Source organism: Cricetulus griseus, chromosome 6 (assembly GCF_003668045.3).
Source record: "Cricetulus griseus strain 17A/GY chromosome 6, alternate assembly CriGri-PICRH-1.0, whole genome shotgun sequence".
NCBI classification, from domain to species: domain Eukaryota; kingdom Metazoa; phylum Chordata; class Mammalia; order Rodentia; family Cricetidae; genus Cricetulus; species Cricetulus griseus.
This window is the reverse complement of record NC_048599.1, coordinates 150,367,274-150,383,721: the sequence shown is the minus strand read 5'-3', so window position 1 is coordinate 150,383,721 and position 16,448 is coordinate 150,367,274. Positions and strand designations below refer to the sequence as shown.

Sequence of the window (16,448 nt, the reverse complement as noted above, 5' to 3'; positions counted from 1 at the left end):
AAAAAGGGAAAGAAATGGGCCAAAGTTCAATTAATGGAGGATTAGGAAGTGGTTATAGAAGGTCTAGACCTGGGAGCAGATCTTCTCAAGTAGAATGAGAATGGCATGTGCTTTGGTTGGCTACCAAAAAGCTTAGGAACAGCAGGGAAATATTTTATTATTGCTGTTGTTGCTGGACAGTTGAAAGATAACATGATTAATACTTGGCAGACTCAGAGTTAGGACAGTCATTCGCATTGCCTGTGTAGAGTAGGACAATTTGAAACAATGTACACATGTCTCATGAGGAATACATCCAGTTTGGGTCATATTAAACTTTTTTCTTATAGTTTACGAACATCTGAGACCAGCTATCTGAATGAGGCTTTCTCCTTCTACTCTGCCATCAGACAGAGATCATACTACTCTCAAGTTAATAAAGAGGACAGGTATGTGTCAGCTGTGCTTTCAGAAAGATGACAAGACGTCCATATGGAAATTGTTAAAAAAAAAAAAAAAAAAAAAAACTTTTTCCTTTTATTACTGTATGTGTGTCCATGTGCACATGTGAATGTCAGAGTACAACTTTTAGGAGGAGTCAGTCTCTACTTCAACCACATAGGTTCTGAGAATCCCACTCAGGCCTTCAGGCAAGTACCTTTATCCACTGAGCCATCTTGTCAGTGAGGTTATTTCTTTATGACGGATGTAGGTTGCACAGGTTTCATAGGGAAGAAAGAATTCTAAAGCTAGGCTTAACTAATGTCTTTATTATGTCTAGCGCATGTAATCTTTACTGATATGTCTTCAAAAGCCTTTGACAACTATGACATACAACCGGAGAAAAGACTGCTAGTTTTCTTTGAATTTTCTTTTTTAAACCTACTACTGTGAAATGTGGTGGCAAACACTGTTAGTTATAGCACTTAGGAAGCAGAGGCAGGTGATCTCTGAGGGTTGAAGGTCAGTAGGGCTATATAGTGAGACTGTCTCAAAAAAGTCCCAAAAGACAGAAGTACAGTATGTTTTGGCCACGTTGCCCAATGGAGCACCACCTCTGTTTACTTCACAGAGTCAGAAAATTCATCAATTCCCAATAGAAGTCTGTTGAACACTTGCCATGTATATGATACCTTGACAAGTGCTTGGGAAAGGGAAAGGCAAGTGAGTGCCAGGGCCTATCTGAAGTTGGTCTTCTGGTGAGGTGGTAGATACTGGGGCAAAGCTCACTGGCAGCCGTCAGATGAGGGGGCAGCTATATAAGAAATGGAATCTGCTGCAGGGTTTTACTGCATTTCAAGGATTGTTGAACTTTCAGGCATAAAACATGTAGTGTTTCCTCCACTCCCAGAAACAGGACTCACAACCAACGTATAGTAAAAAGATTGGTCTTTCTTAGTAGTAGAAGGAATAACATGAGTTTGATGTTTTTCTTATTTTATTTTACTTTATGTTTGGTTTTTTGAGACAGGATTTTTCTGTGTAACAAACAGCTCTGGCTGTCCTGCAAATCACTCTGTGGCCTCAAACTCACAGAGATCTACCTGCCTCTGCCACCTGAGTGCTGAGATTAAAGATGTGCACCACAATTCTTTTCTTTTTGTTTTCTTTTCTTTTAAGATTTTTTAATTTATTTTATGCTGGACATGGTAGTATATGACTTTAATACCAGCACTCTGGGGGCAGAGGCAGGCAGATTTCTGAGTTTGATCCCAGCCTGGTCTACATAGTGAGTGAAAAGTTTCTATACCTCAATAAACCTCTCGGCCAAAGCAGCAATCCACATCAGACCAAATCAAACCGAATTAGAAAAAGCCCACATTTAATGTATACAGCGCTCCTGGATGGCCTTCCAGCCCCCCAGAGAGGAGATGGGAAAGGGAGACTGGAAAACTACGAGTCTGCCAGTGGCCTCATATATTGTCGCATCATTGTCACCTATATTAAGGGAGTCTAGTTCAGTCTTATGCAGGTTCCCCATGTGTCATATCTGAGTCAGTGATCTCTCACTAACTCGGGTCAGCTGACTATGGTCTTGACTCCTTTATTCATATTACTACTCCTCCCTCACTTCAATTCTACTTCAGGAGCTTGGCTTAATGGTTAGTTGTGGATTTTTGCATCTGCTTTCATCTGTTTCTGGAAGAGGGTTCTAGCTTCTCTGGGGTTGTGGATTGTAGGCTGGGTATTTTGCTTATGTCTGATAATCCACTTATGAGTGAATACATACTATATTTTTCTTTCTGAGTCTGAGTTACCTCACTCGGGATTTTCTTTCCTAGTAATTTCTCATAATTCTTAGAGAATAAATTGTACATGTAAAAAATATAAAAGTTATATAACACTTTATTAGTATTAAAAATACAAAGTGGGGCGTTGGTGACGCACGCCTTTAATCCCAGCACTCGGGAGACAGAGGCAGGAGGATCTCTGTGAGTTCGAGGCCAGCCTGGTCTCTAGAGCGAGTGCCAGGATAGGTTCCAAAGCTACACAGAGAGACCCTGTCTCAGAAAAAAAAGAAAAAAAATACATATAAAGCTGGGTTTGGTAATGGCTATTAGTTTGAGGCCAGCCAAGGGTATACAGTAAGACTTTGTCTCAAAACAAACCAAAAACAAGAAAACATATAAGCAGAAAATAGTTTGAAGCAACAGCAAAATGCCTTATATAATTCTTTTTGTGCATTTTCTAAAGTGCCAAAATAGAAATTGTCCTTGAACCCCGTGGCTTAAAAACTCAAAAATGTAGTTTATTGTAACCCTTTGTTACCTTCTAGAGTAAATTATTTGGAATAAATTAGCAATAAGTTAACAACCAGTCCTCTGACCTCCACATGTATGCACATATAAGGTAGAAAACTAAACAGTGTTTTCCAGTTCATAAAAACAGCAAGTGGTGAACCCAAACTCAGCCAAAGCAATGTCCACATTCACTGTGTATAACGTATGTACATCAGACGAAAGAAGACAGGAGCGTGGATCACAAAGGAAAACTTCACTATATGCTATTCACAAAAGATACACTTAAATAAGAAGACAGTCAAAATAGACACTCATATAAACAGGAAGCACCAAAAAGCAATTTGGTTATGTTAATGTCAGGAAAATGGGGTTTCAAGACAAAGAATTTTCTTCCTGTAGTCCTAGAAGTTTACTGCCTTTCCACCCAAGATCTAACCCTGTGAGCTTACGATTATTTTTCTTGTCACTGTACAGTTATAGTTATTCACGGCAGGGAAAGTTTGGTACAACAGGACTGGGAAGCGATTAGTTATATTGAGTTGACAGACAAGAAGCAGAATGCTGAGACAGAAGTGAGGCTTGTTCGGTGACCCTTAAGACTTATAACTCCCAACGACCTACTTCCTAGAGCCTCCCAAATCCACCACTAGGGGACCAAGTATTCAATAGTGGGAGCTTGTGGGAACATGTCAGATTCAAATCAGAGTTGGACTCATCCTTTATTTATTTTTTTATTTATTTTTGTGGTCATACTTATTCTACTGTTTTGTGTATTTACTTGACTATATTTTAATTACCACTCCATCTGTAAGGTCTATGAAGTAGGGATTTTTGTTTATTTTTAATCATTGTCTCTTTATCATCATGGCACTGTTTTGTTTGGGGGGGATGATTATTTGGGGTTTTTGCTTGTTTTCTGTTTTATTTTGATATTTCAAGACAGGGTTTTTCTATGTAGCCCTGGCTATCCTGGCACTTGCTCTATAGACTAGGCTAGCCTCAAACTCACATAGATCTGCCTGCCTCTTCCTCCCCAGTTCTGGGATTAAAATCCTGTGCCTGAGGGGTGGAGGAGGAGAAAAATAAAATAAAATCCTGCCCCACCACCACCCAGCTATTTCTTATCTTTTTAGATTTTAAGATTTTATTTTATGTGTATGAAGTGTATTCGTACTTCATTCATGCCTCATGCCCAAGGAGGTCAGAAGAAGGGTGGATTCCTTAGAACTGAATTTACAGATTATTGAGAACCATGTGGGTGCTGGGGATGAAACCTAGATCCTCTGCAATAGAAACAAGTTCTCTCACCTGCTGGGCCATCTCTCCAACCCCATCATGGCATTGTTTCTTATGCACTTAAATTCTCAGTAGATGCTTGGAGAGTGAATGAATATAGAATGATGATTTAATGTATTTAAAGGGCTGTCTGATTTGGATTTTGAGACATGGTCTCGTGTAACCCATGTTGCCCTTGGACTCGGTATCTGACCTTGAACTCCTGATCTTCCTGCCTCTACCAGCTGAGGTGTGGAATTACAAGCTTGTGTTACCCTGCCAAATTAAGGCTGTGTGTTTTGATGTAGAAATTTTTAATCTCTGTTCTAAAATGATAAAGTTTTAAAAAACCATCCAGAAGTCAAAACAGCATGTTTTCCTTTTTAATATAATGATTGATTTCTTCTTTCTCCACTGTAGGCCTGAGTTGGTTGTTAAAAAACTCCGATACTATGCAAGATTTATAGTAGTTTGCCTTCTTCTTAACAAAATGGATGTTGTGAAAGACCTGGTAAAGGTAAATAACCTTTTTTTATTTTTTATTTTTTTTAAGTAGGGTCTTGGTATACAACTCAGGCTAGTCTTGGATTTGTAATCTCTGTGAATTAGACTCTTTAGTGTTGAGATTATAAATGTATTGTAAGATAACTATAATCTAGCCAGGTATGGTATTGCATGCTTTTAATCCCAGCATTTGGAAGGCACTTGCTGCCCAGGAACACATGTAACCTGGGTTGTCTGTAAAACTGACAGGCTTCCTGCCTCAATCTTGAGTGTTCACATACCCAACTTGATGGCAGACTTTTTTTTTTTAAGATTTATTTATTATGTATACAACATTCTGCTTCCATGTATATCTGCACACCAGAAGAGGGCACCAGATCTCATTACAGATGGTTGTGAGCCACCATGTGGTTGCTGGGAATTGAACTCAGGACCTCTGGAAGAGCAGTCAGTGCTCTTAACCTCTGAGCCATCTCTCCAGCCCCAGACTTCTTAATACATTAAGTAGATCCTAATTTTCACAAGCCCATTGGAAGGAAATCTGTACTCTGCTGTCATCTTCCATCCTCAGCTACTAATTAGCCTATTTCCAAAGTATGATGTTAGGAATGCATGCATGCCATGTGCGAGGGTGGTAAGGACAGAGAGAGGAGAGAGGTGGGGAGAGAGACATGCCGCTGGAACTGGAGTCCAGAGCTGCAGCTGTTCCCACCGGACCTCCTGGGCACCAGCGTCGGGATAAAGAAAGGCTTAACAAACACACAACACAGACTAGGGTGCCCTATTCAGAATCTCAGATGATTAGCCAAATGACTCAGTCTCCCCCTACAAATAAAGAGGACACACACACACCCTCCGTCCCCTTACCTCGGTCGGATCAGTTCAGCTGCCACCCGAACCTTCACCCCAAACGAGGGATTGGGGCATCCCTTAAATCCCCTGTCTCCTGAATCCTTGTAGGCCTACTTACAGATCTCACTAGTGTGCCCAACATAGGACCTTTACATTTACACAATTAACAAAAACAACAGTCATGAAAACACAAAACTGACACACTGACACAGGACATTGCAGCGGACTGAGGGCCACAACAGATAGATAACAAACCTTTCTAACCAGCCAGTCAAACAGCCTGCTCCGACCTGCCAGGCTTCACAGAAACCAAAGAAAAACAAAGACAGAAAAAAACTTCAACAGCCAAAGACAGAAAAAAAAAACTTCCCCGGGGAAAACAGAAAGTTGCCTTGTGTGGCACGTGACTCAAAGAAAGGGGTGGGGGGTTGTGGTGGATTAGGATTAGGGTTGTTTATACTTTTTTTTTTTTTAAACAGGAGTTGAGTGAATTGTAAGAGGGAATTAGAGACAAAGATATTAAGAGGCAAGAGACTAGGCAAAGAGAATGAATGAACTCTGCCTGGTGCTTTCAAATGTTGTACCAGTCCCAGGCTTGAAGGTGGAAAGGAGAGTATGGGCTAGGCTGCCAGCTCAGCACAGGGCTAAACCATGCAGGTCTGAGACTAGGTCATCTGACCTGTCTTGCCCTTAATAAAAATGGCTGTTAAGTATCTCTTTCAACCTCAAGCAAAGATGGTGGTGAGGTCATCTGACCTGCCCTTAGCCAAGATGGTACCTGCCCACGTGTTATAAGGTAGCTTATAGGTTTTAAACCGTATTAAGATGCACATAAAGGACACAGGCATTCAAAATCACAACAGTGTGACTTCACCATACACCATTTGTACATTCTTTCATACATAAGAAACAGAGAAGACAAAGTATTTCCAAGCAGACACAACCAGCATAATGCCTGAATCCTTACAAGAACAGAAAAGGCTTGGAGCAGTAAATTACACCTTTCCAATTATTGGATCACTGGTGAAAGTTGTTCAGGTCCTGTGCAATACCAGGATACGGAGTGCCCGATAAGCAGCCATTTGGAAGGCAGGGTTAGGCCCATTTCCATGAGTGAGGTAAGATCTAATACCTAATCTCCAACATCCCAGAGATCAAGGGAAGATCGGGTATGAGAGGCACAGGCTGATTTTTGTGTTTCATCAAGCACAGAAGCCAGGGCTTCTGAAAACCCGAGAACTGTAGCTGCCCAGTACTGGGGCATTGGGGGCGTGGGGGCAAATGTTGAGAAACCACAGTTGAGAAACAAATTCTCAGTCTTAGAAGCATGGACAGAGGTGGAGAGAGAGGGGTAGATTTACCAGACATGCCGTTGTTGAGTGTATAATTCCAGCAATACTTGGTTGGAAAAGTGACCAGGTTTCAGGGTCCCAGCGCACTTCAAGACTGTCAGCAAGCAGAGGAACCTCCAGGAGAACCTGCTTAGAAAGAAGGGAGGAGTATTGTAATCCAGGCACACCTAGCTCTGCCCCTTAGGGACCTGGCACTGGCAAAGAGGGTCATGGCAGGCAGTACCCTGGCTCACAAAGGAGGCAGACAAATCTCAAATCAGTCTCTCTCTCTCTCTCTCTCTCTCTCTCTCTCTCTCTCTCTCTCTCTCTCCCTCTCTCTCTCTCTCTCTTCTTCCTCCTCCTTTCCTCCCCCTCCTCCTCCCCCCCTTACCTTCACCAATAAAAATTCCTTCCTATATAAGTTCTGCCTGTGTCATGTTTGAGAATCCGTGGGATTCTCCACAGTGCCACCTCAAGCCATAGTCCTAACGGTTAATGTTTATTAGTTTGTATTCAGGCAGTTCTGTTATTAAATTCATTGCTGATATAACATCAAGTAGGAAGTAGATCTTTATAAAGATTTTATTTGATGAGTATCATTCTGAAATTTTTTATTTTGAAGCAAAACTGTGTTTTTCATTCTTTGTTTTCTGTTATAATTTGGGTTGGATATTGATACTGATCAACATAATTCTTCTACTTTTTATCAAGAATATTATGATATAGCTGGTTTTATGGAGATTAATTTTTTAATTTTTATTGATTTTTGTGGATTTCACATCATGCATCCTGATCCCACTCATCTTCACCATTTAAAGTCATATGTAACAGGTCAAGAGGGCCTTGGCAGATGTGCCTATAAAGCCAGGCCTGGGTAAGTGAGGAGACATCCCGACTTCCCTTTGGGGCAGGTATTCAACCAAGGATTGGATTGACCAGCTGTCCAGTTGAAGATTGGATCAGCCTGCTGGGGAGGTTGCTTCCCATTCGTTTCAGGCCTTGTGGGATCCTCTAGCAATGGAGAGGAGTCTGGCCATTTGAGAAAGTTTGAAACTTCCAAGTCTTTGAGATGGGCCCTTTTGTCTGTGTGTGTGTGTGTGTGTGTGTGTGTGTGTGTGTGTGTGTGTGTGTGTGTGTGTGTGTGTGTGTGTGTGTGTGTGTGGTGTTGTCTTGATTCTGGCCATTTGAGAAAGTTTGAAACTTCCAAGTCTTTGAGATGGGCCCTTGTGTGTGTGTGTGTGTGTGTGTTATTGTCTTGATTCTGACACCCAGTGGTGGATTCCCCAGTTGCAGCAGACTTCAAGGCCATACCCAGGAAGCCCAGCAGGGGCCGGTGCATCACCCTCCCACCCTTTGTCCCCACCCTCCCTTGCACATGCTGGTTTTTGTACTTGGCACCTCACCGCAGCTGGCGCCTAACAATCCAATGCAAAAGCAAAGAGTCTTTAATCAATTAACGAGTTTACTGTATTAACTCAGGTCCTACATCCGTCTGACACAGTGGGTGGAGCAAGAAGGACCCAACGGGACTGTGGGGCAAAGAATTTATTGGGGTAGAGCAAGGGGAGTGTCTGGGGGTCCGCAACAGTCTCAGGATTGGTGCACTTCCAGGCTTGGGCAACCTGTCCTGAGTGGTCAGGAATGGTTGCTATGCTCAGAGGCCCTCCCAGGGAGGTTGCTATGCACTGCACTCCACTGTTACCATAAAGCACATCCAGAGCCCACCAGCTAACTTCTGTTTGGTTCCTTGCCACTTGGAAGGGTATCTGGCTTCCTAGTGACTGGAAGGTTGGACAAGGTCAGGAACTTAGCACATGTAGCTGAGTCAGAGGCCTACATCTTACTGGGTCTTTTCTGCAGCCTGTTATAGCTGCCAAAGCAGGGGGCTGGGTGGAGGTCTGGCCCCTTCATTTCCCCCTTCTAGAAGTACTACTGACAGGACCCAATCATGGGTCCTGCCTGCTAGGTGCTCAAAGGGGTAGGCCGTAAGAGCCATTAGCTGACAGATTTTTCTAGGGGAGTGACATTTGCATCTATTGCAATGTGTCCTCTATGTGAGGGAGTTTCCTTTTGATTAGCATCTCAACCAGGGAAAGGGACAACATGTTCTTTTCTATGACTGCTTCCAGCTGACTTCTTGGCTACAACACACAGAAGAGCATGCACAGTACCTTGCTTTGGCAGAACACTAGACTTGACCCTGTTGGTAGGGGTTTAGGTGAGCCAGTACTGTGGATGTGAGAGCAGGAGAGCTGTCCCTACACCTTCCCTCATATGCCATGGGATGGCAAGGGTAAGGGAAATATGCCCTTCCCCCCACCCTTGCCATGTGACAGGGTAGGAAGCATGAGAACAGAAGAATTGGCCCTGCCCACAGCCAAGTGCAGCAGTCTGGAGAGCCAGCCCTGCATCTTGCCTGGACAAAACAGAGCTGCTTGTAGGTAGAACCATAGACGCAGACATGGTCTTTGGTAACATTCTGGGCCTGTATGTCTTTGTGGCCCTAGTTGGCATTGCAGGTCACCCAGATCAGTCCTGTCCCCCAAATGCCAGCATGTCCCCTGACTCTGGGTATCCACTCACCTTTCGATGGTAACAAGAGCCATGGAAATTAACACAGAACCTGGCTGCAGTAGGGCCATGGATCCAGACATGGCCTCCCACCACAGTTTGGGACCGAGTGATACCATGGCCCTAGGTGGCAACACAGGCCACCCAAGTCTGTATGGCTCTGGCACCAGCTTGACCATGTAAGATCAACATAGTCTCAGGTGTCAGCCCAGACTGCCCTTGGTGGCAACAAGAGCAATGGACATCAACTCAGAGCACAGCAGCAGCAGGGCCACAGACCCACACATGACCCCCAGCAGCAGTCTAGGCTGGACATCACCATGGTTCTAGGTAGTAACACAGGAATCCTGGACCAGCATGGCTTCCCCCAACCCATAATGACAGCACATCCATTGAACATCAGCTTGGTCATAGGTAGTGGCCCGACTCCAGCATCCACAGGGTCCTCAATGGTAACAGGAGCCACAGACATTAACACAGATCCCCACAGCTGCATCAGGGTCACAGACCAAGTCATGGCCCATGGCCACAGTCCAGGCTCAGCCATCACCATGGTCCTGGCTTGGACAAGTAGGGCATCTACCTCAGCCCATTCCTCAGCACCCTTCTCTGATCTGCCTCTCTCCCCTGCACATGAATACATGAATCATACTATTCTCATTCATTCTCTCTCTCTCTCTCTCTCTCTCTCTCTCTCTCTCTCTCTCTCTCTCTCTCTCTCTCTCTCATCTCCACCCTGTATTCACTCACCATAACGGTGCCCAACTGTCCAGAACTACAGGTGGTGGGCTCACAGGTGTATTTCTTCTCATCTGGGGTCTCTAGATGAGATAACATTTTTTACATTTATTTATTGTGTGTGCATGCATGTGCAAGCATAATAGTCACATAGGCGTCAGGTCAGAGGACAACATGCAGGAATTGGTTCTCTCCTTTTACTGCATGGGTTCCATGGATTGAACTCAGGTTGTCAGGCTGGATGGCAGGGACATTTACCTGCTGAGCCCATCTCAGTGGCCTTTTTACAGAGATTTTTAATAACCACTTTTCTTTGTGGTGTTTCTAATACCAGGAATTGTCAGATGAAATTGAAGATTATACTCATCGCTTTAATACTGAAGATCAAGTAGAGTGGAACCTAGTGCTTCAAGAGGTGGCAGCATTTATTGAGGTAATTTCTTCCTTCCTTTTTCTTCCTTCTCCTGCTTCCTTCTTTTTCTTTCTTCTTTCTTCCTCCTCTTCCTTTTCTTCTTTCTTCTTCTCTTTCTCCTCTTTTTTTTTTTTTTTTTTTTTGGTCAAGACAGGGTTTCTCAGTATAACAGCCCTAGCTATCCTGGAACTCACTTTGAGGCCCAGACTGGCTTCAAACTCAGAGCTCCTCCTGCCTCTGCCTCCCAGGTGGTAGGATTAAAGGCGTGCACTATCACACCCTGCCTATTGAGGTAATTTCTTGAGAAAAAAAAGTTGTCACAGTCACAGGTAGGAAAATGACTTGTGTTGTATGTTTATGGTGTGTATGTGACTTTGAGAAGAACAAATAACAGTGATGTTCTGTGTTGTCATTAACATGCTTCTTTTTTCTTCAGGCAGATCCTGTGATGGTGTTAAATGATGATAACACCATTGTTATCACATCCAATCGCCTCACTGAAACAGGAGCCCCCTTGCTGGAGCAAGGCATGATTGTGGGACAGTTGTCTCTGGCTGATGCACTCATTATTGGTAATTGTAATAATCAGGTAAAGAACTGTGAAGGAATTATGTTTAAAATTAACTTTGAAAAGGTTAGTTTTGCGCATCATGGAATTCTTCCATATACGATCCCTAACATGGCTGGGTGGTGGCGGCGCTCGCCTTTAATCTCAGCACTCGGGAGGCAGAGGCCAGTGGATCTCTGTGAGTTCGAGACCATCCTGGTCTACAAGAGCTAGTTCCAGGACAGCCTCCAAAGCCACAGAGAAACCCTGTCTGGAAACCTCCCCCAAGAAAGATCCCTAACATCTGTGAGGAATGGTTAAATCAATTATGCTGGGGCTTGAGAGATGGTTCAGAGGTTAAGAGCACTGACTACTCTTCCAGAGGTCCTGAATTCAATTCCCAGCAACCACATGATGGCTCACAAGCATCTATAATGAGATCTGGTGCCCTCTTCTGGCCTGCAAGCATATGTGCAGGCAGAACACTATACATAATAAATAAATCTTTTTTTTAAATTATGCCATCTATATGTAATGCTGGCTTTGAAATCATTGAGAATTTTTTTAAAGACATAGAAGGATACATATTAGTTTATTAATTTACCACTGAGCTATATCCCCAGCACAGTATTTATGAAGTATCAGTCACGTCTCCAGGGTGTGTGTGTGTGTGTGTGGCAAAAAAGACAAAGTGCCTTTACTGATGGATCTTCCTGTTAAAATGTAAAAAACAATTATTAACAAAATAGCTACTTAGATAACATTTCAACAGATGTGGCAAAGGAGATGTATACTGTTCTGATGTCTGACATCAGGGGATTTGAGCTAGTCTGAGGAGATGATGGGGTGTTTTCTGAGAATGTACTTTGGTTAAGAACCAAAGAATAAGTTGTCCAGAGTAAGCATGCCAAACAGCAGTAACAGTTATGCTACTGTCTGAGCCTGGTGAGCTGGGAGGATGAGACATTGATAGAAGGCTGCACTTGGAGGGAAGGGGCTGAAGAGAACAAGAGGCACAGGAAAAGCCAGGAAGGTTGTCTTCCAAAGTGCACAGGAAACTAGCAAAGGGCCAGGGCAAAGAGGGGAGCTGCTGAGGGCTTGCATTTTGAGAATGTAGTTTTTAATAACTTTTATTATTTATTAGTTTTTAGGTTTTAGTTGTCAGAAAAGTAATGGGTTTCATTATTACACTTGCATATGTACATATAGATAAATGTAGATACAGCAGCATACATTGCTGCTGTTCATCCACCTCCCCTGGAGAGGATCATCTGGGGTGGAATTGTGCAGAGTAGACTGGAGATGCAATGGAGTTGGCAGAAAGTTAGGAAACTCACAGAAATCTCAGAGAGTGGTAATATTTTCTTGTGCTACAGAACAGAGGTAATATTCGATCTGCAAAGCTGGTTTCTACAGATACTTGGGAGGTACAGTCCATAGTATTGATATGTCATGGCACATGGAAAGAAAGAAGAGTGAATGTTACTTTTTTTTTTTTTTTTTTTTTTGCTTCATTGTACAGGTGTATATGTACTGTAAGCTATTGCTCTGGTGACCCTGCTTCCATGGTTTGGCCTAGGGAAAAAAATCCACCTATAAAGAACTAGAGAATAATTTAAGTGCTAGTGAGGGCTGGAGATGTTGCTCAATTGGTAGAGAGCCTATGTGCTCATAAGGCCCTGACTTCCAGCCCAAAAGCTACAAAAAAAAAAATGGGGTCTCGTGGCATATAACTCTGACCCCAGCACTATGAAAGTTGGAGCAGTAGCAGGAAGTTGTCTTTGGCTGTGGCCAGATACATGAGACCCTCTCTCAAAACAAAAAAAAAGGGGGGGGGGTTAGTATTAGTGAGTGACTGAGGAGTCCAAGGACTAAAGATAGTTAAGTCAGCTCTGAGAACATTGCTATCTGCATTCAGAGTTGATAAAGGCCAATAGGCTTGAAGTGTGGAATGTATATGCCCTGCTGACATGACAGTAGGTCTTTAATAGTGGTTTGGTGTGGTAGCACACACTTGTAATCAGGCACTTGGGATTGCAAAGGCAGGAGTATTAACTGTAACTTAAGGCCAGCCTTGGCAACCTAACAAGTCTGTCTTTAGTAGTAGTCATCATAGTCGTAGTCACAGTATTTTTGAGATAGCATCTCCCTATGTAGCCCTTGCCGTCCTGGAACTCTCTATGTAGACTAGGCTGGCCTCGAACTTTGCCTCACAAATGCTGAGATTAAGAGCATGTTTGAACTGAGCCTGGCTATAGATTTTACAAAGTAGAGTCAGAGATAGGTTGACAAACAGTAGTTTATTAGGGAAAAGTACTCACGCAAAGGATCCAGTGACCAGGTTTGCGCCGGAGCAGTTCAGACCCTGAAATGCTTCCTAGTCAGCTCAGCCAGGAGAAAGAGAGCAAGCTGTGTGTGCCTCCCTCCTCCTTAAACCCTTATTATATAACTGACCACACCCACTTGGTCAACATCTTTAATCAGGGTTTTTCCCTACACCTGCCTTTGCTTCTCAAGTGCTGAGACTAAAGGTGTGTGTCACCGTTCCTGGCAAAACCCTGTCTTCGGAAACAAAAGAGTAACCAAACTAGCAAACTACCTCAAAAATAGGAAAATAAGAAACTGTAAATTGGGGGTTAGATATATGCCTCAGAGGACTGGGTTCAGTTCCCATCACCCACATGGCAGCTCACAGCTATCTGTAACTCCAATTCTAGGGAATCTGACACCTTCACACCAATGTAATAAAATAAACTTAAATTATTTTTTTCAAATTTTTGGGGGTCTTTTTTGGTTTTGTTTTGTTTTCCGAGACAGGGTTTCTCTGTGACTTTGGAGGCTGGCTATCCTGGAACTAGCTCTTATAGACCAGGCTGGTCTGGAATTCACAGAGATCTGCCTGTCTCTGCCTCCTGCGTGCCAGGATTAAAGGCATGCGCCACCACTGCCCAGCATTAAATATTTTTAAAAAAGAAAGAAACTCTACACTCTGCTATGTGTAGAGCGTGTTCCTTGGAACACAAAAAAAAGCCAAGCGTGGTGGCACATGCCTATAGTCACAGCCTGTGGAAGGCAGAAATAGGTGTTGAGGCCATCCTGGACTACAGAGTACGACCCTGTCCAAACAAACTGAAAAAAAGAACGAGTGAGACTCCTAGTATTGGTTCTGTCTTAAGAGTTTGCTCTTGGTTACCTCCTCTGACAGCAGAAGGACAGAAAGCCAGGTTGTTGTCTCCTTACTTTGTCTAGAACTTGTTTCGTCCTATGTGTAGAAGTGATGGGTGGTGAACAATTTGAGGCTGTGATGCAGTTTTGTAGCAGTTTTGTAAATTCACTGGTGTGTTGAAATGCTAAATGTTTTCAGAAATACATGTATTAATATTTTTATTGATAATTTTTTTTAATTTCTTTTTTATCCTGTGAAATTTTGAATGAGGAGAAATAGAGTTTTTGCTGATCTGCTAAAAAGAGATATTAAATGGGGTTAAGATGAAGCTTAGTGGTAGAGCATGCATGAGGCCCCTGATCCTGATCCCAAGCACTGTATTATGTATGTATGAATGAGGTACATTTTTATTTTGATTTTAGGAACAGAGCCCATCTCTGTGTAGTCTTGGCTACCCTAGAACTCTTTGTAGACCAGGCTAGCTGAAAACTCACAGAAATCTGCCTGCCTCTGCCTTCCAAGTTCTGGGATTAAAGGTGTGATACCACCACCCAGTCTGAGGTGCAGTTTTGAAACTTCGGTGAATAATCTTTCTAAGCAAATACCTTAACTAAAACATTTCTATTTTATTTTATAGAAAAAGATACCTTTAAACCTCTCCTCTTGGTTCTGTCATCCCATGTCCTTACAAGAGTGTACTTTTTTTTTTTTTTTTTTTTTTTTAATGTTCACTGTTTTGCCTGCTTGTATGTCTGTGTAAGGGTGTCAGAAGCCCTGAAACTGAGTTACAGACAGGTGTGAGTTGCCATGTGGTTGCTGGGATTGTGGAATTGAACCTGGGTCCTCTGGATGAGCAGCCAGTGCTTTTAACTCTAATCCATCTCTCCAGCCCCATGAGAAGAATGCACTCTTAAATGCTGTGTAGTACCAAAACATTGAAGAAATTATAAAGTATGAATTTTGACATAGCTCAGCTTAAGCAAATGTTACCATGTTTTGTAAGACTGTTTTTGTAGCTTTTATTGCCTTTTAAAATCCATCTGAGGAAACTGATGCATTATGAACAACCTAAACATTGTTAATTATACAAAGTAGATAGTGAGCATAGGGGTGTCACTGCACATTTCTTCTGCCATATTTGCCTTTTGAAAATATTGTAATTAAATGTTTGAGAATAAAATATGAGCTGTCTCTGGACATAGTGGTGCATGCCTTTAATCCCAGCACTTGGGAAGCAAAAGCAGTCTCTCTGAGTTCCAGGCCATTGTGGTCTACATAGAAAATTCCAAGTCCTCCATGGAAACAGGGTAAGAACCTGTCTCAAACAAAGAAAAACCCCAGCCCACCATAGACAAAGAACTACAGGCAACTAAGGAAAGCTGACTGTGGAAGAATAGTCCTCCTTGGGGATGTATTCCCTAATTGGTTATCCAATACCAAGTGGTCAGCTGTGAAATCATATACATACAAGTAGCACTAAATGGACTGAGCAGGTTGTATTTATGTGTTTAGATGCATACACATTAACACATACACCAATAGCAACTACAGAAAAAAGAGGCCATGATTTCAAGAAGAAACAAGGCCAGTGGTACATAGAAAGGATTGGAAGGAGGAAAGGGAAGTGGGGTGAAAATGGAACATCTACATTAAAAATGAACATATATATATATAATATATATATATATATATATATATATATCAGTTATTATTAAGTATACTTGAAAATCAAGAGTAATAATATGATTAAAGACCAGAAGTTAAGCTGGGCGGTGGTGGCATACGCCTTTGATCACATCACTCAGAAGACAGAGGCAATCATATCTCTGTAAATTCAAGGCCAGCCTGGTCTACAGAGAGAGTTCCAGGGCTACACTAATTTTTTTTTATAAAAAGATCAGAAGTTCTGCTTATTACATTGATGACCAGGTATATTTTTCTTACAGGTTAAATTCAGTGAACTGACTGTTGACATGTTCCGGATGTTGCAAGCCTTGGAGAGGGAGCCAATGAATTTAGCTTCCCAGATGAATAAGCCAGGAATACAGGTGACCTTCTGCCCACATTTACCAGAGTGGTAACTTTTACTGCTTTGGATTCTCTTACACGTGTAAATAAAGAATTCTCTCAAGCCTGCCATAGGTGCCTCACAGCTGTAAGGCACCCTAGAAGGCCAAACAGTAGAATTGTTGCTTGTTAGAGGCTGGCCTGAGCTACATAGTGAGTTCCTGTGACAAAACTGAAAGAGCTCTCAAAAAGACAGAGAAGTTGATCGGCACAATTCTAAACACTGAATAAAATTAAAGTGAGAACATTTGCTAAAAAGAATAGA

General features: G+C 42.5%; 1 protein-coding gene across 12 annotated transcripts in view; it reads left to right on the top strand.

The window, feature by feature from the left end:
• Positions 1-16,448, top strand: part of Scai (suppressor of cancer cell invasion) — a 118,151-nt gene that overhangs the window by 72,537 nt on the left and 29,166 nt on the right. For all 12 annotated transcript variants that reach the window (XR_004770468.1, XM_027423639.2, XM_035446262.1 and 9 more), the window contains 5 exons: positions 330-428; positions 4,416-4,512; positions 10,326-10,424; positions 10,840-10,992; positions 16,063-16,164. Coding sequence is in view for 11 of the 12 variants with exons in the window: in XM_027423639.2 (XP_027279440.1) it covers positions 330-428; positions 4,416-4,512; positions 10,326-10,424; positions 10,840-10,992; positions 16,063-16,164 (550 nt within the window). In the remaining variant the exon portion in view is untranslated. The remainder of the gene's footprint in view (positions 1-329; positions 429-4,415; positions 4,513-10,325; positions 10,425-10,839; positions 10,993-16,062; positions 16,165-16,448) is intronic.